At 40.4% G+C, this 27,290-nt stretch overlaps 1 protein-coding gene across 2 annotated transcripts in view; it reads right to left on the minus strand.

Annotated features, from left to right (window-relative positions):
- Positions 1 to 27,290, minus strand: part of SKAP2 (src kinase associated phosphoprotein 2) — a 195,362-nt gene that overhangs the window by 8,861 nt on the left and 159,211 nt on the right. For both annotated transcript variants that reach the window (XM_056118529.1, XM_056118530.1), the window contains exons 10-11: positions 12,843 to 12,920; positions 7,173 to 7,285 (exon numbers count right to left, since the gene is read on the minus strand). In XM_056118529.1, coding sequence (XP_055974504.1) covers positions 7,173 to 7,285; positions 12,843 to 12,920 — 191 coding nt within the window. The remainder of the gene's footprint in view (positions 1 to 7,172; positions 7,286 to 12,842; positions 12,921 to 27,290) is intronic.

The raw sequence follows: 27,290 nt of genomic DNA on the forward strand, positions 1-27,290 counted from the left end.
TAGCTTGCATGTGATCTGTGTACCCCACAGCAGGACGTAGAAGGTATTCAATAAACATGCATGTAGCACTGTATCACTGTCCTCCCATTGTTAATCGATTTGCTTGAGCACCAGTAACCTCTCCATTGTGAGACTTGTTGTTACTGTTTTTGGCATATTGAATACACCACAGGGAGCCTGCCAGGCTCTGCCATGCAGGCGGGATACTCTAGGTAGCTTGCTGGACTGTCTGAGAGGGACGGAGGAATCGAACCCAGGTCAGCCCCATGCAAGGCAAATGCCCTACCCACTGTGCTATCACTTCAGACCATAGGATGATGAAAACAGTGTGTCTTCATTTTGGATTATGGACCAACTGACCATTTTTGTTTTTGTTCTTATTTTTTCCTCGGGGTGGGGTCCACACCTGTGGTGCTGTGGGGCCACACCTGGTGATGTCTGGGGGATCATGCAGTGTTGGGGATCCAACCCAGGTCTCCCACATGTACAGCATGTGCTTCAGTCCTATGAACCATCTCCTTGGCCCCTTTTCTTAAGAAGTATCACTTCCTGTGGGTATACCCTTTCCTTTCTATATATTAGACAGACCTAAAAAGTTTGAGTGATTATTGAACAAACATTTGCTCTGAAGAATGGGCAGCTTCTCAATCTCAAGTGTGTTGGCTCCTGTTTGCAGCTGGCTCTTGCCCACCATGTTCTACACAGACTCTGTAGGATCTCTCACCCAAAGAGCTTAAATTCCACCTTCAGAAGGAAAGACCTCTGTCCCCTGCAGAACTGGGGCCAAACAATTACAGTTCTTCAAATAAATGAGTTCTGCTGAATTGCTCTAATGAGCAATTAAATTCAATACTCTGAGAAGTACTAAGGAGGTTAAGACAGAAACTCAGAAAGAGCAAAACACTAGGGCACCAACAAAAAAGATAGTTTGAGGCATACTATCCAGCAATCTGATCCTTGCGCACAGCTCTCTACCCTGCTCTACTGCAGAGAATTTCACCTTTACAAGAATGAGGGGAGGGCAACATCTCTGAGTGTTCATGAGAGGAGTTGCTGTTGGGTGCTGGGGAAGAAGGCATGAGAGATTCTGGACTGCTCAATTTAGCATTCAAAAGAAAGGACCAGGGACTGCAGCAATAGCACAGCGGGTAGGGCATTTGCCCTGCACGTGGCCGGCCTACCGGGATTCGATTGCCAACAACCCATATGGTCCCCTGAGCACTGCCAGGAGTGATTCCTTAGTGCAAAGTCAAGAGTAACCCTTGAGCATCGCTGGGTGTGACCCAAAAAGCAAAACAAACAAACAAACAAAGTGTTTTTTTTTTTACAAGGATGGTTTTATTTTTGCTTCTAGCAAAGCCTTGCTTCTTCTAAGCAGAATTAAACCACAGCGGCCCTGCAACCCAGAGTGGCCCCTCCGCATCCCCCTCTGCTCCCCTGTGCCTGATTCTGCCTCCTGGTAGCCCCTCATGCTCCCCTCTCAGGCTACCAGCCTGCCTCCTCTAAGAACCTTCCTCTTTCACCTGCCAACATTCTCTTGGAACGTGCCCTCCATTTTCTGAAAGAGGAAACAGGAAAGTACTCACATATGTGATTTTCACAAAGAGAAGTCCCACAAGTGGAACCAGGATGTTCCACAGGTAGAATCAGGACACAGGCAGTTGTGGGGCTTTGCCCATAAACGCTCATCAATTCGAGGGATTACCATGGACTCAGCAGCAAGTCAGCCTGTTTGGATCTTCACTGTACCTCAGAACCCAACATCCCCACATCAACTACAGAGGAACTAAATGCCATAGATCCAAGCAAAGTCACAGTACAGACCCTGCCCTCTCTTTCCAAAAGCCTACAAATATGATAGCCTTTAGGAACTGACCTTTGTGTCAACAATGTATGTCTTGTACTGTATGTCTTAGTGGTGGCAGCTGGTTATGCTCTTTGTGGCGCTCTGGGTCAGATGGTCACAGAAGAAAAATTTAAGGGACCTAAAAAGTATCTTTACTGCCCTCTGTCAGGAAAGCTTAACAAAACTTTCATTTTTATTTTATTCTTCTGGTAGATTTGAAGCCAAAAGAGATCTCCTGTAATGAAATCTGTATTATGTACAAGGAGAAGTAAATGGTCCATGGCAATCATCATACAAAGGAAAGCAATGCTGAAATTCCAACCAATACCCCCTAAAATATGCTCTTTTATAGTGCACGAATGAACACTGTCAACCTATATTTCCTGGTTCTGACTTACACCATTTCTCAAAAAAAGCTACAAGGCTCAAGTCACATGTGTCCTAGCCTAGATAAAATATTCTGGGATTCATAAGTCTCTTTTTTTCCTGATAATACCAGACAAGCAGCATGCCTCTTTTCTGCTGAAGCTGAGTTCTGCTGTCATTCAGTCTTTAAAAATAATTTATTGCTTTAAAAGTAAGAATAGGAATGCGGTTAGCAATTTACTGATGGGGACAGACTGGGAGATAAACAGGGGGTGTAAATCCAGAATAGTCAGTAAAATAACAAAACCGCAGAGGTATGCATGCTCTAGAATCGGCCTGACAGCTAAACCTGGATCCCACTAGTTTACATCTAAAACTTTACCATGTAAGTCTAGAAAAATACTAATAAATCATCATGATGTCCATGCTTAAAGATGCTAAAACATGAAAACTAGTAAGAGAATTTAGCATGACATAAAACTCAATTTCTTAAAAAAAAAACCCTAATAACAGTGAAGTTGCCACTAAAATGACCAATTTCACTTTTATGCATCCCTGCAAATGAATTCCTGAAAAAGAAATATAGGGGGTGGGGGAAATTTCTAAATCTTCCACTGAACTAAGAAGTATAATAACATTTTAAATTTTACACATAAAACCTACAACAACCCTCATAAAAACAACAGTAAGCAAAAAGTTACAGGCTTGTCTTTCTAGGCGAGCAGCATGGAGATTTATTATTAGTGAGGTTCAAAGGTTAAAACTAAGAAAACGCTAGACACTTTGAAGGAGGGGCTCACCCTGCTAGGGGTCACATGACAGCTGATAATTGGGAAATGTTAAAAGGGAAGAGGGAAGGGCAAGGAGTCTGCCTGCTCTTTCTTTTATTGCAACATTTGATTTTCATGAAAAAAATTTCCAAGGGCTAAGATTTGTGCAATTCTCAAAAGAGACTGAAAATGTAAATCATTCCTAGGCTGACTGAGCACTGACTGAGCAAGCCTTCCTTGCAAAAGCAAAGAAGGAAGGCTGAAATTTTCAGGGAAAACTGTTTCTACAGTGAATTTTAATGAAAACAGTCTAATCATCAAGCTAAGTCAAATCTTATAGTCATTACATTAAGGAAATGAAAACGCGCTATAACAATGCATGTGATTTTTACATTTTGATTGGTCTAAATGTTTATTTCTATTGAAAGAATGACTGGTTAAATTAGCTTGTGTTGCCTTTTTAAAAGAGTATGTTCAGAAATGGCAACCATCTAGAAGGTAAGTTACATGAAATTGCGGTAATTGGATATTGCAAATTATAGATCGATTAGTTATGGAAAGCAAGTAGTACTTCTTCAAAATCTCATAAATGGGGCTATATTTATTAGGAAAGTAATGGCATTTATTTCTTTACAAAGCAAAAATTTTGGCTCTACAAATAATTGTGTTAGGCTCCTAAAAATGTATTATTCCAATGTAAGCCCTTTTACATTTAATTCAGAATGATAAAAATTAATGATTAATGCATATAACTTATTAATACCATACAGGAAAGTAATAATTCACAACTAGGTTTAAAGTTAAATTTATGACATCATTTTACTTGTACACATTAGGTACAATTATCTGCACCACTCATTCTGAGCCACTAGATGGTGTAAAAATAAATTAAAGTGGTAAAATTTCATGCCCTCTCTACAAAATCTGAATAGAACTCTGACAAAGTTAAATCATTTTTTAGGCATTTAACAATACTGGTGATTTCAATATTAATCATATTTTAAGAAAATCTATCCATATGTGTGATATCCATTCTACTTTGATTTGTAAAAAAGCCATTTCGATAAAAAGTTTGCTTCTCCTAAGGGTCTTATTTTGAATTTGTAATAACTAGCACTGAAATTCCAAGTTGCCAGAATTTATACACTGTATAAAAGTTTCCATTATCTTTTGATCTGTGTTTGCCCGAGTTCTGATTACAAACTGGAGACCAGGGGAGCCGGCGCAAAGGGTTAGAAAGAGCACAGCTTTGTCTGCCACAGGTCCAGGTTTGATTACTGCAGGGAGTGTCCCTCGAGCAATGTGCCAGGAGCAACCCCCAGCACTGCTAGGTGTACACCAACCAACCAAACAAAAATCTGGGCATTTAAAAAATTATCTCAAAACATTATTAGACAAGAGGGCCAGAGCGATAGTACAGTGGGGCAGGATGTTTGCCTTGCACACAGCTGACCTGGCTTTGATCCCCAGCACCCCAAATGGTCTCCCAAGCTCTATCGGGAGTGATCCCTAAGTGCTGAACCAGGAGTAAGCCCTGAGAACTGCTGGGCATGGCCCCCAAACAAAACAAAACAAAATTACTAAACAACATCCTAAGATTCCTATCTGAATTTGTCCAAAGCAGAGGAGGACAAAGTCCTCACAATCATAGTGACTCCACTCTCATTTCACTGAGCAGCAGCTAGCACAAACAGTCATACATACATACATACATACAATGAACATACAAACATTCCATACATACATACATACATATACATACATACATACATATATACATACATACATACAATGAACCCAACAGCTACCTGACATCCAGAAGCCCAGATGCCCGTCAGTGGCCCAGAACTTGCCCATGTTCCATCAAGAAAGAGTTAAGTGTCTTTTCGTTACACCCCTTCACATGTGGGTATACAGTGTTCCAGAGACTCCTATTCTGGCCGACTGTGATGGCACATGTTGCATAAAATCTCTCCTCTTCCCCCACTCACCTCCCTCCCAACCAAAATAAGCTCCAGCCACAACACCAATCTCTAAGGTACCTCTCCTAGGACAATGCTGGCCATGGAAACTTTTAAGACTTGTGAAAAACTGATCAAGGCAGTATTATTCCTGTCATCCCACTAAACAGTAAGAACACTTAGGAAATTTCCTCAAGAGCTGGATCCCAAAAGTTGGCAGTACTAACTGAGTACCTTCCCCTGATAATTTACAAGGGTTTATGTTTCTTATTTCTTTTGGATTCCTGGTACCCAGAATGGACCCAGACACACGAAAGGCACTTTATAATGGCTTCAAACCAAACAGAAAAGAGGCAGAGGGGGAAGAAGAAGAAAAGAAGGCAGATACATCCTAGGAGATAAGCTACCCGAGCACTGTGGTCAGGCTCCACACATAGAATGACACTCTCCATTCACCTGGGGGATTGGGAGTCCCAGCGCTGTGTAACAAGCACAGCTTGATTCATCAAAGTTTAAGACAGAACTGCTGGGGCTTGGTGAGTTTCATTTTTCACAAAGGGGACAGCAGGGTTAGATCCCATGTATCTTGCTAATCTGGAATTCCAAGTACAAATGTATCACCCTTTTAATTGTATATACCCTTGGGGAAAGGATTTTTGAGTTAAGTAAATCTGAAGAGCAATTCCAAGAAAGTTTTTTCATTGAAACTGAAACTAATTGGTTTGTTTCTCTGTTAAATAACAAATTTTAAAAAATGTTTTAACTCATGACAATTATTATTATCTGAATTACGATGTAGCTGTCTATAGGCTCCAAGGATTGGAAGAATTTTTCTTTAAAAAATGCAAGGACAAAGCCTATAGTAATGAGCAGAACTGAGAGAAATGGGACTATTTCAGCTCTGAGTATCTCAACTGGTAATAATCACAAGTTGGCAGTACTGACTGAGTATTTTCCCCCTGATAATTTGCAAGGGTTTATATTTCTTATTTCTTTTGGATTCCTGGTAACCAGAATGGACCCAGACACATGAAAGGCACTTTATTATGACTTCAAAACAAACAGAAAAGAGGCAGAGGGGGAGGGAGAAGGAAAGAAGACAGATACTTCCTAGGAGATAAACAAACAGAGGGCACTGCCGGGAAGGCATCAGGATTCTGGGCAAGTACTGGCCTTGCACTTTCTTGACTCAATTTCCCTTATCTGTAGAACCAAGGATAGAGAAATGTTCCCTGAAACTCCTCATGCAAATGTCTGTAGGATTTTTCTGTGTTAGGATTTTATGTCCCAGCCTGCTAGTGTTAAAATGCACTAAGTAGCCTTATTTCCAAACTCTTTTCTGTAACTAAAACGTTTTCTGTATCTAACTGAAAACATTATCATTGTAAAAAGTCCAAAATATTTCTTTCATCAAGAGATTAAACGTCTAGACTTAAAATTTCCACACCATCTCCCTGCTTATATTTAACTTCTATACATCATTTGCTTCTGAAACAGCCTCATAAAGGGGAGGGAGAGGAGATTTTTTTCCTTAAGTTTCCTTGTTACAACTGGGAATGTTAAAAGTATTAAAGTCAAGAGAGCTCAAGCAGACATCATCAGAAGAATAAAAACTTCTGGCTTCTGTGTCTGACGAGAGAAAGATTTTGGGTCATTCAGTGCCTAAGCCCATGATTTTTTTCCTGTAGAAATATGAATCTGCCATTATATGTTTATAAATACAATTATCTTAAAATTTTTTTTGAAAAATGATCCAAACCTGTCTGAATAGAAATGCATGAGTTTTAAATTGTCGGAACACCCAATGTATTTACATAAAGATGAAAAACTTGTTCTATAAACACAGAGTTTCCAGCAGTGAATGGCAGACAAAATCAGAATAAGCACACAGAAGAATAAGAAGGAAGAGGAAGGGCAAACACACTAACGAACCTAATACCTTACAATGTTAACTTTCACATACGTATATTGTTTCTGGAGAGGGCAGAGGGTGGATATGCGCCAAGGGCTGAAGTGATAGGTAAACACTCTGTTAAGTTGAATCCTGTTATCTGATTGTGTTTAAAACTTGATTATATTTTACTTGACAAAATAATTAATTGTTGTAAACCACCAATTGTTAACAGGGATCTAGAAGAATTCCAATTGGAATTTTTTCCGTAATGTTAATGCTTAAAAATCTGGCTTTGTATTCTCTTTATTGCCGTCATCTTGGAGGTATCTTCTTACCTTGCTAAGAATGTAAATCACATCACCACGTTTAAATGATAACTCATCAGAGAATGATCCTGTGCAGTCCCACAATCCCTGGTAAAAATTTGCATAATCAGTGCTTTTATCTCCTAGGAAGAAGAAAAAAAATAGAAATCATGAATTAGAGCTTTCCTGTAATGAGTTCTCATTTGAAATTGAACCAGTATAAGTTAGAATAAAATGGTCTAAAACAATTCTGCACTGAAGCAAATAAGATTATTACAACCACACAAGAATCCTACTTCTGAGTATCATCTAATTAAAAACCATTTTCAAAAAGATCTGATTTTGAATGTCTTTTTTTTTTTCGTTTTTCCCTTCGTTGTTTCATCTAAAAACCTGCACTTTGCAATGTGTTCTCATTAAACTGGCACCTTAAAGTTACTTCCCACTTACTTTCTATAAAGTACCTCAGTCCATTTCCAGCACTCCTTAAAAAGATGAGTCCACTGTGCACACAATGAGCAATATCTGTGAGATGCTATAAACACTCTGTGAAATGACTGCACCAAATGTGGGACATGTCATAAAAATAACAGTGATAGGTGTTAAGTTACAAATATGACCCAAACTAGGAAGTACTATTCTGTGTGTGTGTGTGTGTGTGTGTGTGTGTGTGTGTGTGTAAGCCTACAGCTGGATAAAAGAAGAAGTTAAGATGGAAATGTGAGAGTGGATCATTCCAGATATTTTTTTTGTGGGGGAGGGTTTGAACTCAAGGCCTTTCAAAGTCACTTCTAAAATATTTGAGCAACTTTGAAATTGCCAATGCTGAAGCTGCATTTTTCAAGATTTCTGTCAACCCCAGTTTAGGACATTAGGCTCTGAATAAACATGCAGCATACACTGGAGTTATCAGCTCATCCTTCTAGCAGCATAAGCACAATGGATGTGATGTGCTCAAACTGCCATACAGACCATTAACTGATTGATTATTTAGCACTCTCTGCTCTGTAATACCACAATAAACGGGGTAATAAATGCTTTGTCACTTATACAATGTGGGTCTCCTGAAACACAGCAGAGAGTTAAATACACTGGATGCTTTTGTTACACTGAGAACTGCTTCCTGTTTTTAATTTCAGGATAATTGAATTTTGATGAGTTAACACAAAAAGAATGCAAGTAATATCAATAAGATGTCCGTGTATTCACTAACCAGGCAGAACATATACGTGCTGACAACTTCCATCATTGGAATGTCAGCTCTGAATTCTGAAGGGATAACTGCGAGACACATCCGGGATCAGGGTTGTCATCTTAGTTTTGTTATATGGCTCTCAAACAGCAGGGCTCCCTGGCAAGCCTCTTACAGCCAGTCACATTAGCATGTCATTCGGGCTTTTGTCTTATTACGCAGGGTTTGTGAGCTGTACAAAGTGCTAAACTTATTAGAAATTTTTATAATTCTCTGTAATATCCAAAACTTTTTTTAAAGACAAAAAAAAAAAGAACACTGGGATGATAAGTGGTCTGTATAGTGAGGAAGGAAGACATTCCTTTTCAGCTATACCTTAATGAACAAAGACAAGGGATACACCACGTCGCAAAAGCTTCCCATGGCATATGTTTTCTTTCTTGGTTCCTAAAAATTGAGAAAAAGAGGGAGGCGGAGGGGAATGACTGGAGGGAAAGGAGAGGGAAGAGGGAGGGAGGGGACAGAGAGAAACAGACACCTTATTGATTTCTCCACTCTAGCATTTGAGTGCTCATCACTGAGACCAGCAGGGATGTATCCAAGCCTGGGAATGCAACCAAGAACTAACAATGCTTGTGGCCACCCTTCATTACATTCTCTCTGCTGTCCGTCCCCCCCCCCCCCCCCCCCCCCCCCCCCCCGCCCTTTCTCCCAGCAGATATTAAGTAAATTCTATCAATGGACACTAGAGGGCACTCCGGCTGGGCAGATCATGCCGAACTTTGTCAATTTTATTTATTTATTTTTTTGAAGAAAAAAATTACTTAATAATAAAGTGACTGATTTCCTTTAAAAACCACTTATTTAGACAAATAGAGATTTAGAAGTTGAAACATTCTAGTCAGATTAAATCAACTGCTAAATGGGTCAAATGTTGCGCCCTGCGCAGTCCGTCAGTGTCAGTTTAAAAGTCAGGGAATCAGAGCGCGGAGAGGATGACATCATTGGGCATGCAAGGCCGCCCCCAACATCGGCCGGAGGTAAGGGGATCCCAACAGCTCCTTCCGTTCTCCCATCTCCTCCGGGCGCTGCTCTGCCACAGGCCAGACCCCAAAGGTGGAAGAAACAAAACCTGTGCTAAAAACGAGAGGCGTTTTGGCTCCGCTAAAGCCTCCCAGTAGTTCCCCAAGCTGTCCAGGCTGCTCCTTCCTTTTTTCCTATTCTCTCACAAACAGTTTTCCATTCCACAGATCTTCCCAAGGGGTCGAGGGTGGGAAGGGGCGAAGGAAGGAAGAGAAAAGTAGATGGTGATTTCTAGCACATAATCCTTATCACTTTGGGGTCTCTCTTCTCCTGGATGCGCTTGATGAAACTCCCATTAACGCTAATGGGAGTCACAGGCGCACATGAGCGGGGAGAGGAGACCCCCACCGTGTGCAAGATGCATCCCTCCCCAGACGTGCATCCTGAGCATTTCATTAAACCTCACCGCTGCAGAGGCAGCCAAGCTAGCGATCTGGCAATACTGGGGGGAAGGATACATTTTCAACTGTGCTTTCTATAATTTTGATGATGATGTTACCCAAAGACCAACCTCATTTCTGCATCCCATAAGTGAGCTCTCCACTAAAGAATAAGTGGTTGATGTCATCCAGCTACATGGTCATACAACTGACTGTCTCTCTTTCAGCATGCATCACTTTTAATTTTTTCCTTAAGGAAAAGAATCACGACCAGGGAGAAAACCTGTGATCAGTGCTGATTAACCTTAATCTCCTCAAGAAGAACATGCTTAAATTCTTAGTACAAAACCTGGACCCCCAAATTAGGACTCATCTTGTTCCTTAGACAGTAGCAGGTTTCCTCTGGTTTACTTTATGAAATGTCAAGTGTGGCTGGACATGCACAGAATAATTAAGCATGAATATCGCTTCAAAAGCACAGCCGAGTCACGAAAAGAACCTAGATACTAAAAAATTATCCATATGAGGTAAGTTATGAAAAACAAAAAAGGGATAGATAAGCCACAGATAATCATATATCCTGAATACTAATGAGGTCTGTTCAGTTGTCTTTACTGTATGGATTAATTTCCCGGCTCCATCATATCATGATCTGTTTCTCACTTCCCTCCGCCCAAATCACATTACATTTCTTATCCTGAGGAGCAAGAATGGTTAAAAGAAGGTAAGGGGTGGAGGGGGGAAGACCCAAGTTAGCTAGCTTGCAAAGGATTTAAACAATGTACTTGTTCTTGCTTTCTAAGATATACAGATCAGTTGGGTAAAGATGAGTGAGTTGTTATGAAACATAAACTAAACATTTGAGATACTTTTTGCAAAAACAAACTTTTAAAAAGTATGATGATATGGATAAAGTGCACAATAACAATAAGGTCATGGAGAAGCGCTCCCTGGGAAGCAACACAGATTTGCACACTATTTTAGAAAGGTGAGAATATTCTACTGTGTTCAAAAACATGTGGTGCAATGGTTATTACCACAGCAGATACATGCAAAAATCTCTAAGCTTAAGCTTGAAAGAGCTTGAAATACAAAGTTAATTTTGCTGGTGCTTATCTACACAATAGTCTTGAGTTTTTTTTTAAAGTAAAATCAGTCAATGTGAAAAATATATAACATTCTTGAGTAAGGTTAGAAGTTCACGTCATGTGATGCTCAGCAAGATAGTAATACCCTTGTCAACTCGCTGCCTGGCGCAGCAAAGAAACTTCTAGTGTTACATCTCTGACAGCCCAGGGAGAGCAGAGGTCACCTCTATGCAAAGCATTAAAACTGTTGCTTGAAAAGGATTTCATGTCACCAAAGATAAGAATTATTGCAGGGCTTTATAGCTATTGCATGAAAAGCTAGATCTACTTATTGCATTCCTTTGAGGAAAAACATCCCCCCTTTCCTCAAATGCAAACATTGAGGAGACCTTAAAAGGGTTTTGAAAAACATAATTGCTTTAAGCCAAAATATTTATATTTGTGCAAAGAATTATCTATGTGCCAGGCTTTTCCACCTGCACTAGAATGAAAAAGAAAAAGAGCAAATAAAAAAGGGAAAGGAAAAATGACATGCTGGGGGCAGAAACTTTATGACACCAAACAAAGCACATACACTTCAATTACTATCAAACATGGTCCTCAAGACTCTACTCAGCCTCGGGGTTCAGAGCTGCTGTTTTACAAAGCCAGCGGGCTATCATCGAGTGAGACTTGGCTTTCACTTCCTTTCTGGAAGAAGCAAAACTAGACCTTTTGCAGCAACCTGCTTCTGCCTTCCTGCCCAGGGCCGGAAATCAGAGTCCTGTTTCCTTTCCACATGTCACAGTAGGAAGGACTCTGGAAAGCTACTTCCTGAACACACACTTCGGGCTACCCCACCCCTGACAGCTTGAAAGAGTGATGGATGGACACGGCGAAGAGAGGAAGGTGACCCCCTTCCCCCTTGCCGGCTATAGCTCTTTGCAGGACACGGGATGATAGGGGAGACCTTGCCCCAGCTGACATGTGGTTGTGAGGAGGTGTTAACTTCTGATAAGCAGGCAGGCCTCCTCTTCTTTCCGCGTAAAAGAATTGCTGGTTTATCAAAACTAACCTTATGCTTGCACTACAGATATGGTTTATCTCCTGCTATTTGGAAATAACAACCAGGAAAAAAAGGGGTGGGGGGCTGCCTTTATCATGTGATTTTGTACAGAGCACGTGTAGTTATTTTTCTAGCCACTGTCATAATTAGTACTTGGGGCCATGTGCCAAGTGGAAATGGATAAGGGGAATATCCTTCCTTTGCCTTCAAGGCCACCAGTGTCCTTTTCCAATTTTTAAGCTGCTGTCACTGGACTCTGGCATTTCTTCCCCAATTCATTTGCTTTCTGTGTTAATCATATGCAATGAAGATATGCATGGCCAACATTTAAACAGGCTGCAGATCAATTAGCGGTCTTAAGTTTATCTGATTTTTATCAAAGAAGACAGAGCTGTGGGTCGATTGTCAGAGCCTGTGTCAAGTTGACCTTTTCAGAGACGTCTACATTGCCAGTCCCCTGGGCAACTTGTTGTCCCCTGTTAGTCTCTGAATGGCAGAAGTCTGTTCTACTCAAGCACAAAGTATACACAGATGTCTATATTACATTCTTATAGGTTTGACAGCAACTGCATGTTGTATCTATAAACTGTCCTTTAGCAGTGACACTTCCTCAATGATGATAAGCTAATTTATGCAACTAAATCTCCTTTGTGCAGAAATGAAAGCTAATTGAGTCATTACAAAGTAATTCAGGAAGGAATACCTTGTATAAATTGGCTTACTTTATAAATCCTTCTCAAGTGGTTTTCATGCATCCTAAATGGGGCTAAGCAGCTTATCAGCCATAAGATATCCAGACCTAAGAAGTCAACTTGGGGGAGCTGTGTAAATGTCCTTAGAACAGTAAGAACATGAAAAAAAAGAAAAACAAAACCCAAAGCGGCTCTCCCAGGAGGCCGTGCGCTGCCTTACCTGCAGGCTGGGGCCCACTGTCCAGGCTCATCTTCTGCTGTCTCTGCACATTTACTGGGGCGCTGTCCTCTTCCTCCTCTGCAAAGAAACAGCATCACAGGACACTGATGGGTTTCAGGAGGGATCACACGGTGGGACTCATCCCATTTTAAAGAGCAAAAGTTAAATTCTTAAGACATACAAAGTTCTTTTCAAAGAGTGAGACTGATACTCTTAAGTTTGCATTCCTTTCCCAAAATAATCTAAACCTAACCTCCAGTTATTTCCAAGGCATTGCCCTGCTTTTTGGCTTGATAAAATTGAAGAAGGGTAAGGACATTCTCATATTGTGTTTTCAATACTTTTGGAATCTCATCTGGAACCATGTTAAATCAAGAAAAGCTCTAACATTTAGAAAAATGACACCCAGTTGTATATAATCATACATAGACATATTATACTGTGACAAATGCATGACAAATAAAACCATGGTCCTTAATACATTACTACAGCAAACAAAAATATTTAGTAATAAAATAATCTTTTAAATGAGTATTAGACAGTTTATAGTTTCTCATGAAGTTGATTATTATAAAAGGATATTATAAGGATTCTCAATCTTCAAGGAACCCCCCCCCACACACACAAATTATATTAAGGACCTAAAAAATGTCATGCACTATAGTGGATGCTAAGATTTCATAGAAAAATAATGCTAAGATTTCATAGATAAATAATTGTTAAATCTTCCATTTTACAGATGAGTAATTTGAGAGTAGAAAAGGTGAATAAACTTGTAATGTCTGCTATTCAAACTTAGGGTTATGATGATAAAGTGCATGTTCTTGATTTTCAGGGCTTTAACTCTATCATATTCACATTCTCCCATTTCATATTTTCCCCAAGGTATTAGGAAGACATATACTATGACTAAATGAGAAGAGTTTTAGACACAGTCAACAGGCTATTTGATTCTTTTCCACAAAGATACCTTTGTGAGATTATTTTTTATGTCATATTGACATGATGTAATGTCAAGGTTTTATGTAAAATTTAGAAATATTTAAAGGGGGGTCATAGGACCAACACGGCAAGGCAAAGAAAGACTGGGTTCAGTAAAAGACTAATACTCAAGAGAAATCCAAAAACCTTAAAGAAAAATATGCAAATATCATTATGAGTATTGAATAAGTCCATCATAAATCTTGACTGAGTATTAACTACCTGCAACAGAAGTTCTACCTGGGAGGCAAGGATAGCAGGGAAGCAGATAGCCTGGAGGAAGATGAAGACAAGACCTAGGAATAGGAGGCGGCTGAAAGAGCTGGAGCATTTGCTTTGCATGCTGGAGCCACAGGTTCAATCTCTAGAGAAAGCAGGATCTAAAGGAAAACTGGATAAAGGGCATAAACTTGACATGTGAAGAACAAGGTACAACAGGGGTATAGAGGCGAAACCACCCAACTAGAGAATGCTTTGAAGCTGACATCTGGAGAGAACTGGAATGAGGGGAGACCAGGAGGAGACTATTCCTAGACAGATGAACAAAAGAAACAAGCACAGTTCACATTCCTTTTGGCTCAAGTACATGGTACTCACAGCAGAAGGGAAGAGGAATGATGCTAGCAGCTGTGTCAGTGCTTGCTATAGGTCTGAGATGAAAGAAAGGTATGCAGGGAGTGAGCCCTGTGACTGGACTCCAAGAGCAAGCCCTGAACTGAAAGGGCAGAGGAAATGGAAGGGATGTGGTTCTGATAAACCTGGTGCCTGTATACGTGGGAATGAAGGGGGCAGTCAAGGATGATACAGGATTTTGAGCTACATAAAAGGACAAATGGAATGGGAAGGAATGGGAGTGAAGATAGATGGTCAGCAACTACACAACCTCTGCTTCACTGATGACATCATTCTAATAATATCAAACATTAGCCAAGAGGCACAAATGCTGGCCAACTTCGACCGTGAATGTGGAAAGGTTGGACTACAGCTGAATCTCACGAAGACAATGTTTATGAGAAACGGTCTCATTCCTGACGATCCATTTGCTCTCAATGGAACAAACATCTCCGAATGCAAGTTATGTGTACCTAGGTCAAGAAGTCAACATAATGAATGACCTGGTACCTGTTGCACAGGAGGAAGAGAATGGCTTGGAATGCCTTCAAGAGCATAGAAGAAATAGCTAAAGGACAAAGAACCTCCGGCTCTTCAATTCCACTGTTCTCCCTGCATTAACATATGCCTCAGAGATCTGGGCCCTATGAAAACAGGATGAGAACGCTATTGGGGTCTCCCAAAGAGAAATCAAAAGAGCTATGCTTGGAGTATCACCCTTCACTCAAGTGAGAGAAAAGTTCCAACCTCTGTCGACGATCAAGAATCAGGGATGCTGTCTCATTTGCCAAGGCATCGAAAATCAGATGGGCTGGACACATAATGCGATTTGGAGACAACTGCTGGACTAGAGCCATTACTGACTGCATTCAAAAGATTGCATGGCCACCCACCTACAAGATGGTCAGACTTCTTCATCAAGACCCTGAACGATCGGTTTGAGGCTCTTCATGTTCCTGGAGCGAGCAGACACCATTGGGCTACACTAGCACGTGACAGGGACGAATGGAGATGTTACTGGTGCCCGCTCGAGCAAATCAATGAGTAACAGGAAGTCAAGTGATCAAGTGAAAAGGACAAATGGAAATGTCACTGCTAAAAGGAGTTTAGATGAGGTATTTATTTGCTGAAGGGGCTACTTTCTGTTAACAAGATACTTCCTGTACTCCTGGGGTAACTTGAAGCAAATACCCAGGGGCAACTAACAAGTTGGCACTACACTAAAGATATCAATACTGAGGAGCAACTAAAAAGTTGGTACAAAGGAGGTCGGGGCTGAAGATGTGAATTTAGAAATGCCATAAAAATTCTGAAGCAGATATTAACAAAATTGGCATTTACATCAAGCTAGGGAGTGTCTTGAACTTTTACAACTAAATTCAAATAAAACACTTAGAGATAAGGAAGAACTGGAAGTATTTGGTGCTTCATAAATGCTCAGTTGAACTACATCGCAATTTAATATGGTTCTATGAAGCAGTAATTAACACCTTGAAAATATAATAAATATCTAATACTAAATCCTGTCTTTTCAACAACACTTATCTCACCTATGCCAAACCTCAAGGTGTGTGACTGGATTAACAGGGTGTTTTCATGTAAATTTTAAAGGTTTTTCAGGATATACAGTTATGTAATCCAAATTATTTGTTTTACAACTAGTTTCTTTTCAGAGAAAGTTTTCCTTACTTTTTATAGTTTTTATACATTGCTTCCAACTTGATTACAAATATAATAGTAAGGAGTAAATTAGTAAAACAGCAGTGAATTATTTGGTTAAAAATTAGTAGAAGACTAGTTAGTAAAAGACAACAATGATGCATCATCTCACACCACAGAGACTGGCACACATCAAAAAGACAAGAGCAATCAGTGCTGGCCTGGATGTGGCGAGAAAGGGACTCTCCTTCACTGTTGGTGGGAATGCCGACTGGTCCAGCCTTTTTGAAAAACAGTATGGGTATTCCTCAAAAAGCTAAAAATTGAGCTTCCATAAGACCCAGCAATATATATATACCCTGGGGGCGCCATCTGCACTTCAGTGTTCACTGCAGCACTATTCACAATAGGTAGAATCTGGAAACAACTGGAGCGCCTGAGGAGAGATGATTGAATAAAGAAAGAAACTATGGTACATCTACATTGGGGAATACTACAAGAGAAATGAATTCAAGAAATCTGCGTTTAAATAGATGAGTGAAATGAGTCAGAGGGAGAGGGATGGACAAAGAATTATTGGACTCATTTGGGGGATACAAAAAAAAATAGTATGAGACTAATACCTGAGGACAGTAGAAATGGTCCACAGTGGGAAGCTTGTCACAAGTGGTGGTGGGAAGAGGGCAGCTAGGATAGAGAAGGGACCACTATGACCATGATAGTTGAAAATGATCATTCTGGACAAGAACTGAGTGCTGAAAGTTGATAAAGGGATAAACCTGATTACTTTTCAGTACCTGTATTGCAAACCACAAGGCCCCAAGAGAAAGAGAGAGAGAGAGAGAGAGAGAGAGAGAGAGAGAGAGAGAGAGAGAGAGAACAAGAGAAAGAAGGAAAGTGCCTGCCATAGAGACAGGCTGGGGGTGTGAGGGAAACTGGGGATATTGGTGGCGGGAAATACACAGGTGATGGAACACTGTATGAATGAAATCCAATTACGAACAACTCTATAACTGTATCTTACAGTTATCCAATAAAAATAAGGTAAAGGTAAAGGTAAAGGCCCTCCCGTTGTTCATTGATTTGCTCGAGCGGACCCAGTAACGTCTCTATTGGAGATTTTGTTGTTACTGTGTTTGGCATATCGAATACATCACGGGTGGCTTGCCAGGCTCTGCCGTGCGGGTGAGATACTCTCGGTAGCTTGCCGGGCTCTCCGAGAGGGGCGGAGGAATCGAACTCGGGTCGGCCATGTTGGCTGCGTGCAAGGCAAACGCCCTACTGCTGTGCTATTGCTCCAGCCAATAAAAATAAATAAATAAATTAGTGAAAGAACTAAGGGTACCTGATCTAATCAAAAGCCACATGAAAGCAGAAGCAGGACTCTCGACTTTAAAAAGATACTAAAATTTAACTTAATCATACTGATATTGACCGTAAAAATGAATTTTTCATAATAAAATGTTAAAACTATGTTCTTGGTAAAGTTGATGATGGATCTGGAAGAATTTACTTCTATGAATTTATTCTTATTTTACTAAAATTTAAGTGACTGTACTATGTGCAAGTATTTTAAATTAGCAGAGTATCAAAAATATATACTTAAGTATTAATGGGGCCAGAGCAACAGTATGCAGTCAGTAGGGTGTTTGCCTTGCACGAGGCTGGCCCAGGTTCTATTCCCAGCATCCCGTATGATTCCCTGAGCACCACCAGGGGTAATTTCTGAGTGCCCAAGCAGGAGTAGTAATCACTGAGCTTTGCTGGTGTGACCCAAAAAGCAAAAAAAAAGTATTAATATTTACTGTGAAGTAGAAAAATTGATACTCATGTCCAACATGTTTTTATTTTTTAAAAGCACTTTAAAGAATGGGTTGCTCAGTAAAAGAATGCCCTGTTTCAAACCTTGTACTGATATTTTTAGGTCAAAGCTTGAAGCATTTCATACATCATTTATTCCTCAACTACACTCAACTGATATTATCTTGGGCTAACAATACAACAAAATAAAATTTGCTCTGTTTTTTAAATCTTATAAGCAAAAATCTCAAAATAATTCTTGAATAGAATCAGGTACTAGGGACATGTTCACAAAAAGAGAGTGAACTAATGGATTAAAAAATTATGAAAATAAATTCTACTGTTTTGTAGTAGAACAAACCTTTTTATACCACCCAGAAAAATATAAAGTAACCAAAATCCTAGGCAATAATCATCTTTAAAATATATTGGAAATGTATACATTCACATGTTTTTTTAAAAGTCTTATTATTAAACCTATCTTATTTTGATGGTAAGGTACAATGTCATTATATAATACTAATTAATACCTCAAATAGTCAACATTTGTGAGTTAATATATTCTATTCAACATTTTAATAACAGTAAACAAAAACAGCTCAGCTATGCAGTAAAATCCATCAAACAACACAGATGGTTATAAGGTTTTCATTATGTGGTTTCCATAGCAATCATATTGCAAATCTGGAAGCTTCTTGCAAATAAGCAGCTTGTATTTACATGCCTCTCAGCTGCAGCACAAAACTCTTCAACATGTGAAGTTATTATTCCAATCACACATTGTCAGAAGAATCATCAGGAGATTTTTTGATCAGACAAGATGAAAATAACAGTAAAATGAACTAATTGCAGAAGATAACTCAAACACAGTTATGCATTTACCAAACGAAACCATTAATACTAGAATTGTTCTGATCATCATTGCAAGCTGTTAACATTAAACTGTCAAAATACAAAACTTTCAGGAGAAATCAGGCCACACAGAAACCCCAAAGCTTGAAATTCAATCTCACTTGTCCTTTCAGTAAATAAGTAGCTTTCTTTCTGAAATGTGCTGAGAGGAAGAATGGCAGGAAAATGAGTCTCCCTCAAGTCTTTCTAGGGTCTCCACCATCCAAGCACACACTACAGAAACAGTCAAGATATTTTTATTTTCTTCTGGATTAACCAATTCTACTAATTGATCCAGTTCTACGACAGATGGATTATTACCCTAATATGGGTCACAGATCTGTCTAACCATTCAGTTTTCACAAAATGGCACTTTTAGCTTACTGTTATTTTAAAAGCATAAATATAACTAAAAAAAAAAGGAACAAGCAAATGATACACTTAGTTGACATTCCTTGGAAAAAGCTAAAAATACATATTTTTTTCTTTAGCACTATAAGAGGATATGATAGGTGCATCAGGTGGAGGATTGGTTTATCACATCTTTAGGAGGTGAAGAACGGGTGACCTTTCACAATGATTTCCTCTCTCAGAAAACACCTGAGGAAAAAAAGCCCTGCGGAATTCCATAAAACACAAAATTCTGGGTTTCAATTTGTATTTGCTCAGATTTTATTTGCCAATGTAAGAGTATGCATTTGTCTCAAAAGTTTATTAAATGTTCATGAGTATATATTTGCATCAATTATGTAACCAATCTGTAAGGTAGTAGCTCTGTAGTTCTGTCCTCCCATTATTCATCGATTTGCTGGAGCAGGTACCAGGATCGTCTCCATTGTGAGATGTGTTGTTACTATTTTTGGCATATCGCCACAGGGAGCTTGCCAGGCTCTGCCGTGTGAGCGGGATACTCTTGGTAGCTGGCTGGGTTTTCCGAGAGGGACAGAGGAATCAAACCCGGGTCAGCCGTGTGCAAGGCAAACGCCCTACCTGCTGTGCTATTGCTCCAGCCCATAAGGTAGTACTTTTATCATTATTTTATGAAACTATAGCACCTAAATAACTCATCCACATTCAAACATCCAGTAAGAAAGAATAAGAGCTGGGACTTTAGGTCTGTACTGCCAAAACCACAACCCAAAGCCATAGTACTTACTGCATCATCTATTTTCATTAAAATCTCCCATCTGCAGATGGACTGTTTCCTGACTTTCATTTGGCTACTGAGAGGCTGTGGGCTTTGAAAATCTATTCATACAAATTGTTAGGTTCTATACTATTCATGATACTGCATTTAAAGTATGTCTTAGGTTCAATGTACCTGCCCATGATGATGCAGAAAGAGAACCTCAGACTGGAATGCTGAAAACACATCTCCTTGCTAATTCTCCCAACTCTCCTTCCCCGCCTCTATCCTCCAGCACAGTAAGTAACTGCCCCTAAAGTCATCACAGAGTACTTGGTATTTTGTAAAGGTTCCAAATGCAGCTCCAGGGCTGGAGCGATAGTATAGCACGTAGGCTCTTGCCTCACATGCAGCTAACCTGAGCTGGATCTCTGACACCAATTATGGTCCCCAGAACGCTGCCAGGAGTGATCATGGAGTAGAGAGACAGGAATAATCCCCAGGACTGCTGGGTGTGACCCCAAAACAAACAACAAAACAAATCAAATGCAGCTTATAACTGAAAGTAAATTACTTCTCAATCAAACAGCATTTATCATTTAAATATCAATGTTTAAAATGTTCACTTAAAAAGAAATATGCAAATGTGAGTCTTCCTATACATGAAGTTCTGAAAGGAGTTTACTTGCATTTCTGAGCAGCAGGCTGGCTGGCACAAAGGCTCAAGGCCCAGGGTACAACAAGTAAGATGTCCCCCAATCAGAGAAAATGGAATGAACAGATATAACAAGGAACCAAGTCACCTCTGCGAAGTGCAACCTGGCTGCAGAGCATGAAAGAAAGATAAATACAATTTTAAGTTTTCATGCGTACACGCACATGCACATGCACACACGCTCACGCACACATAGGCATTGTTACAAAGTTGTTGGATACACTGAAGAGCAGAGTCAAGCGTCAGGGAATTCAGAATTATCACAGGGGCAAAGAAAGAGTTCAGTAGGTAAGGAAGGTGCTTCCCTTACATGTGATCAACCCCAATTAGATCCCCTGCACCAGGTGGTCCCCTGATTACCTCTAGGAGTAATCCCTGAGCACAATGCCAGGAATAAGTGCTAAGTGGCCCCAAAATAAAATTTAAAAAATTAAAATTATGACCTGGGCTGGAGCAATAGCACAGCAGGTAGGACGTTTGCCTTGCAAGCAGCTGACCTGGCCGACCCGAGTTCGATTCCTCTGCCCCTCTCGGAGAGCCCAGAAAGCTACTGAGAGTATCTTGCCTGCATGGCAAAGCCTGGAGACATTACTGGGCCCGCTTGAGTAAATCGATGAACAATGGGAGGACAGTGCTACAGTGCTAAAATCATGATCAATTAAGCAAGCTCTTTTTTGGATTACATATTTTACTAAGAAATATTTCTAATTTTATTTATGAAAAGGGATACATTTCAGTTGAAGTACTAAAAATCTTTTATTTATTTATTTATTTGTGAAACACCATGAGGTACAGTTCTTTACAAGTTTTTGTGTGTGGGTTTCAGTTATACAATGATTGAGTACCCATCCCTCCACCAGTGCCCATTCTCCATTCCCAATGATCCCAGTAACCCTCCCACCCCTCCTACCCCTCCCATCCCCCCATCCTATCCCACCTCTGTGACAGGGCATTCCCTTTTGTTCTCTCTCCCTTTAGTTGCTGAGGTTTGCAAGAGAGGCATTGAGTGGCAATCATGTTCGGTCTATAGTCTACTTTCAGCATGCATCTCCCATCCTGGGAGGATCCTCCCAACACCCTTTACTTGGTGTTCCCTTCTCTGTCTGAGTTACCCTTTCCCCTAGCATGTGCGGCTGGCCTTCAAGCCATGGAGTGAACCTCCTGGTACTTATCTCGACTATTCTTGGATGTTAGTCTCCTATTTTGTTACTTTATATTCCCCAGATGAATCCAATCTTTCGATGTCTGTCCCTCTCTTTCTGACTCATTTCACTTAGCATGATGCTTTCCATGTAGTACCACTTGTATGTAAATTTCATGACTTCATCTTTTCTAACAGCTACATAGTACTCCATTGTGTAGATGTACCAAAGTTTCTTTAACCAGTCTTCTGTTCTCGGGCACTCGGGACTTTTCCAGAAAGGCACTGAAAATCTTGATCCCACAGTGAAAACAAGTTAGGCAACCACCCAAGTGTGTTCGGTCATCAGATCTGACTGGGGTAATTTGATAAACACACTGTACTCCTATCAGAGCTACAATAAAAATAGTTGCTGCTATAGCTATATTCCTGAGAATATGTGGAGAGATGGTCTAATAAACACTTAGCAATAAGAGCAAACTCTTTAATGGTCTCTCTATTCTGGATTACTGTAATCGAAAATATGGTGTATCTAAATAATTTTTATCTGTATAGCAAACTGACAAATATTTTACAGCACAAAAGATGTATTTTTATTTTTATTTATTTTCTCTTTTTTTTTGGTCACACTCAGCGATGTTCAGGGGTTACTCCTGATTCTGCACTCAGGAATTACTCCTGGCAGTGCTTGGGGGACCATATGGGATGCTGGGAATAGAACCCAGGTCCGCCACGTACAAGGCAAGAGCCCTAACTGCTTTGCTATCGCTCCAGGCCCCAAAAGATGCATTTTTTTTTTATAGAGATAGACCTATGTGCCTTTAGTATTTTAAAAAATATATAAAGATAAAGATGACTGAGTGCATATTTAGAATTAAGTTTATGCTCTTGGAAATCAGGCAAACTGGAGCCTAGGGTTAAAGTTCTAGTGACTCATGTGACCTTGACATTAATTCCAATTCTCAGAGCCATCTGTATAGAGGTAATAATGTCTACCTATAGCACTCTGAACAGGATTTGGAGAGGCCAAAGAGATAATCAAATTATTCAGGGGAAAAATGCACAAATTAGCATGCAGTATCAAGCTCATTACCATAGGAGCTAGGTATTTGTAACCACTTATTAATTTAGCAACCAAGAAGGTTAATATGATATAAAAGGCAACAAAATAAGCAATAATTGTTCAATAATATAATCTAATTTTCAACCTTGAGATTGTATTCTTATAGTTTGGTATAAAAAGGTTGTTATAGAAAAAAGCAAAGGCACTTGGTTATGAAAAATTTCTACATTATGATATTAAAATATTCATTTATATGGGGTCAGAGATATAGTACAGCAGGTAAGAGAGATAGTACAGCAGGGAAGGCCTTGCACACTCCTGATCTGAGTTTGATTCAGCACCACATGTGTTCCCATGGGCCTGTCAGGAGTGATCTTTGAGCACAGAGTCAAAAGTAAACCCTGAACACAGCCTGGTATGTTCCCAAAACCATAAATAAATATTCATTTATACACACACTTGAAAATGCAAAAATAATTCTTTTTCACAGACATTTAAACTAGCTAACATGGTTGGGTTGTTGGGGGGAAACGTCAAGTTCCGTCAGTTGTCAAGGGGAAATCTGAGAAGGAAAAGAAGCCTTAGATACAATCTAGTTCGACTTCCTCATTTCACTGGAAGGGAAGTGGACAGGGAATGTGGAGGGCCTGGTCCAAGGCCAAGCACCTTGCACTCTGTTCTGTTCTCCCTCAGTGGCCTTCTACGCAGCACGCACTGCAGTTGTCTCTGCAAAAGTCATCTACTATTGTACTGTACTCTGCATGGAAGTAGCCTGGATTGCTGATCGGCAACCAGGGCAGGCAAAGGGAGCACACAGGTTAACTATGAACAGGCCATATTCTACTGCACAGAAGCTATGAGGCAGAAAATAACCCCACTTCTAAGAAATATTAAGCATAAAAAACAATGAGATGTGGCTACTTGTTGCCTGCAAGAGTACATATTTTTTCCCTAACTCTTCTATAAGGTCCAAATTCTTGCTCTGTAATTGAAATTAATAGTAAATTCTGCAAGTTGAAAATTCATTTTAACCCAGAAGGTCCAAATTACATTATTACAGCAGCCTTTACCTGCCTTGGATTTCTGTTACAATTACAGTTTGCTATATATATGTTCTTTCTTTAAAAAAAAAAATTTAAATGTGGGCTGGAGATATAATACAGTGGGTAGGGTGATTGCCTTGCACATAGCCATCCCAGGTTCAATCCCAGAACCCATATGGTTCCCCAAGAGCTAGCAGGAGTGATCCCTGAGCATAAAGCAGAAGTGAGCCCTGCGGGTATGGTTCAAAAACCAAAAATAATACGAATGAAAACAAATTTCATTTTTAAATTGTCATAAAAGTGGCATCTATTCCTTGCTGGAAGTCAGAAAATAGAAATAAGCCAACGCAAACAACAAAACATCACTCATCCATGAACTATCCAAAAGCCTTCTCTAGGCCAGTGGTCTTCTCCAACCAAGCTACAGGCCAGTTCTGGTCCACAGGTATACAAACGCTGAACCATGGGTCTCCCAGTGGTTTTATAATTGCTGGTCCATGGGCTTGCATGCAGGGCAGAAGTCAGTCTGTAGTTGTAAAAAGGTTGAGGTACATTGTTCAAGCTTACCTTTATTCAGTTCCTATTTTTCCTTCAATCTTATTTTTAACAAGAACACTCCAAGTATACTTATATTCCATTATCCCTTTGTCCAAATGTCTATGTATTTCTTTAGATACTGTTTGAATCCCATTTAAAAATGCAGAACTATTTCATTTTGACCTAGGCTTTGACATATTAAAATTTTGTCCTGTAAAAAATACCACCCTGTTGGGAGGATCCTCCCAGAAGATGGTAGAAGCATGCTGAAAGTAGACTATAGACCAACCATGATTGCCACTCAATGTCTCTTCTGCATATCAACACCCAAAAGGAGAGAGAGAACAAAAGGGAATGCCCTGCCACAGAGGCAGGGTGGGATGGGGGGGGGGGGGGTTGGGGGGGTGGGAGGGATACGGGGATCTGTGGTGGCGGGAAATGGGCACTGGTGGAGGGATGGGTATCTGATTATTGTATAATTGAAACCCAAGCACAAAAATTTGTAAGTCCACAACTGTACCTCTTGGTGTCTCACTACTAAAAAAAAAAATACCACCCAGGAGCTGGAGCTATAGTACGAGGGTTAGGGTGCTTGCTTGCAGGCCGCTCACCTGGGTTCGATCCCCACAGATGGTCCCCCAAGCACTGCCAGGAGAAATTCCTGAGTGTAGAGCAGGAGTAACCCTGAGTCTCCAGTGATAAGCCAGGTGGTGTTACAATCATTTAATTACAGCAGAGCAATGATAGCAGGGTCTATACTGTGCACTATCCCCAAAGAGAATCGCAGAGAAACAGATGCCCAGTTCATGTTACCCACTTGACTCTGCTCATATGCTCTTCTTCACTGGCCACAGTGCAACTTCACTTGTTCTCAAGTATCCAAGAAAGAGAAAACAGGGGTCCATCAGAGGAAGCATTACCCATTCAGCTTATTGCTTCTATTGGCACCAGCACTGCTTTGCATACTGTGTGTGTATGGAGGGGGAGGGGAGGGGGAGGAAGGTGGCAGGAGATCTATGAGGTCAAAGTGTTTTCATAATAAAATACAGACATTTGCTTTCTGCTTTTTCATTGCGCTAACATTTGCACTGAGGCAGGAGAGCGGTGATGGGTAAACTGCTGATGCCTGGACATAAATCAGCGCAGTGGCATCCAACTGTCACCTTATTCCTCACTGCCTTGAACGAGCAATTAAGACAGACAAGGCAGTTTCACCTAGTGGTCTTGACAAAGCGGTAAAATTATTATTTTCCTATAGAACCAATCTCAAGCACATGTCTTTTTAATATTCTGTCTGGCAAAACCTAAAGACTGCATGAAATCCTGCTGCTGCATCTCCAGATGCCCCTGAGACAGAGGGACACATTGAAGCAGCCCCTGAGCGGGGAACACCCTGTTTACTTGAAAAAATGACAATCTAAGGTTACTTAGACTGGAGGGGCTGGCAGACGCTTTCTCAGACCTGAACAAAGCGAGCTTGCTATTTCAATGAATAGTGATGTTTACTGTCAATGATAAAACCAGAGCTTTCAAAAAAGGGAGCATTTCCCTCCTTCCCTTCCCTTTGTGGCTGCAGTGTCCAGGGGTCTCGTGCACTTGGTTGCCCGGCTTGCACATTTGGCTGTGGTACTAGGGATTACAACAGCGGGATGGGGAATTGTACTTGGTGAAATGGGGTGCCAGGGTTCAAGCAGGAGGCCTCCTACTGCCACAGCAGGCTCTTTGCCACTAAGCCACATCCCTGGGCCCCAGAAGTTAGATTTTTGGTACCTATGGATTCTTCATACTCTTGCAACTCCAGTTTTGGAGCAAGTGGAATATCATATCATATTTCATTCTACACTGTGAGCCAGACGGCATTCTGGCATTTAAACATTCAGTGATGCTCAAGGGTACTTTCCACCCAAAACTCAATGCTCCCAGCAGTCCTGAGGGACCAGGCGGTATTCAAGTCTGGGCAGCCATCATGCCAAGCTCAGTTTGGAGCTCAGAGTTATGTCTCCAGCGCAGGTAAATGTTATTTTTTAAAAGTTTAATTATGTCAATATTAGGAAGTTTTTGCATATTGCAGCGAACCAGAAGTTTTCAACTGTCCAGGTTCAAGATGTGGGGGGAAAAAATGCATGGGCAAATGATTCATTAAAAGTATGAAGATAAACTCCTGAATTTTAGTTTATTTTACACTATTTTATTTTTCAGTTTTGAGGCCAACCCAGCGCTACTCAGGGCTTACTCCTGGCTCTGTGCTCAGGGATCACTCCTGACGCTGCTCAGGGGATACGGGGGGTCGGGGATGAAACGTGGATAAACCATGTGCCAAGGCAAATGCCCTGACAGCTGTACTAGAACTCCAGTCCCCCAGACACAAATATTTGGATGTAACAGAGTACGAAAAGTTCATTATTAAGATTTTTGGGTTCTACATTACAAATACCTTAAATAAAACACTAATTAAATTTGGGTATGATATCAAACGGACTGGAGCAACAGCACAATGGGTAGGGCGTTTGCCTTGTACATGGCCGACCCGGGTTCGATTCCTCTGTTCCTCTCAGAGAGCCCAGCAAGCTACCGAGAGTATCCCACCCACATGGCAGAGCCTGGAAAGCTCCTTGTGACACATTCGATATGCCAAAAACAGTAACAAGTCTCACAATGGAGATGTTACTGGTGCCCGCTCGAGCAAATGGATGAACAATGGGACATCAGTGCTACAGTGCTATATTATCAAAGAAAAATCTCTGCAAGGACTATATATAAAATCTCTTTTGTCCTACTACATATCTGTATGAAACTAGATTTTCTTCAAATGCTAACCCAACTTAAAAACAACACAGTACAAAAGAGGTAATACTGACGCAGATCTGATTAGAAATGTTT

The sequence above is a fragment of the Sorex fumeus genome, unplaced genomic scaffold, assembly GCF_029834395.1.
Source record: "Sorex fumeus unplaced genomic scaffold, SorFum_2.1 ptg000037l, whole genome shotgun sequence".
Lineage (NCBI taxonomy): Eukaryota > Metazoa > Chordata > Mammalia > Eulipotyphla > Soricidae > Sorex > Sorex fumeus.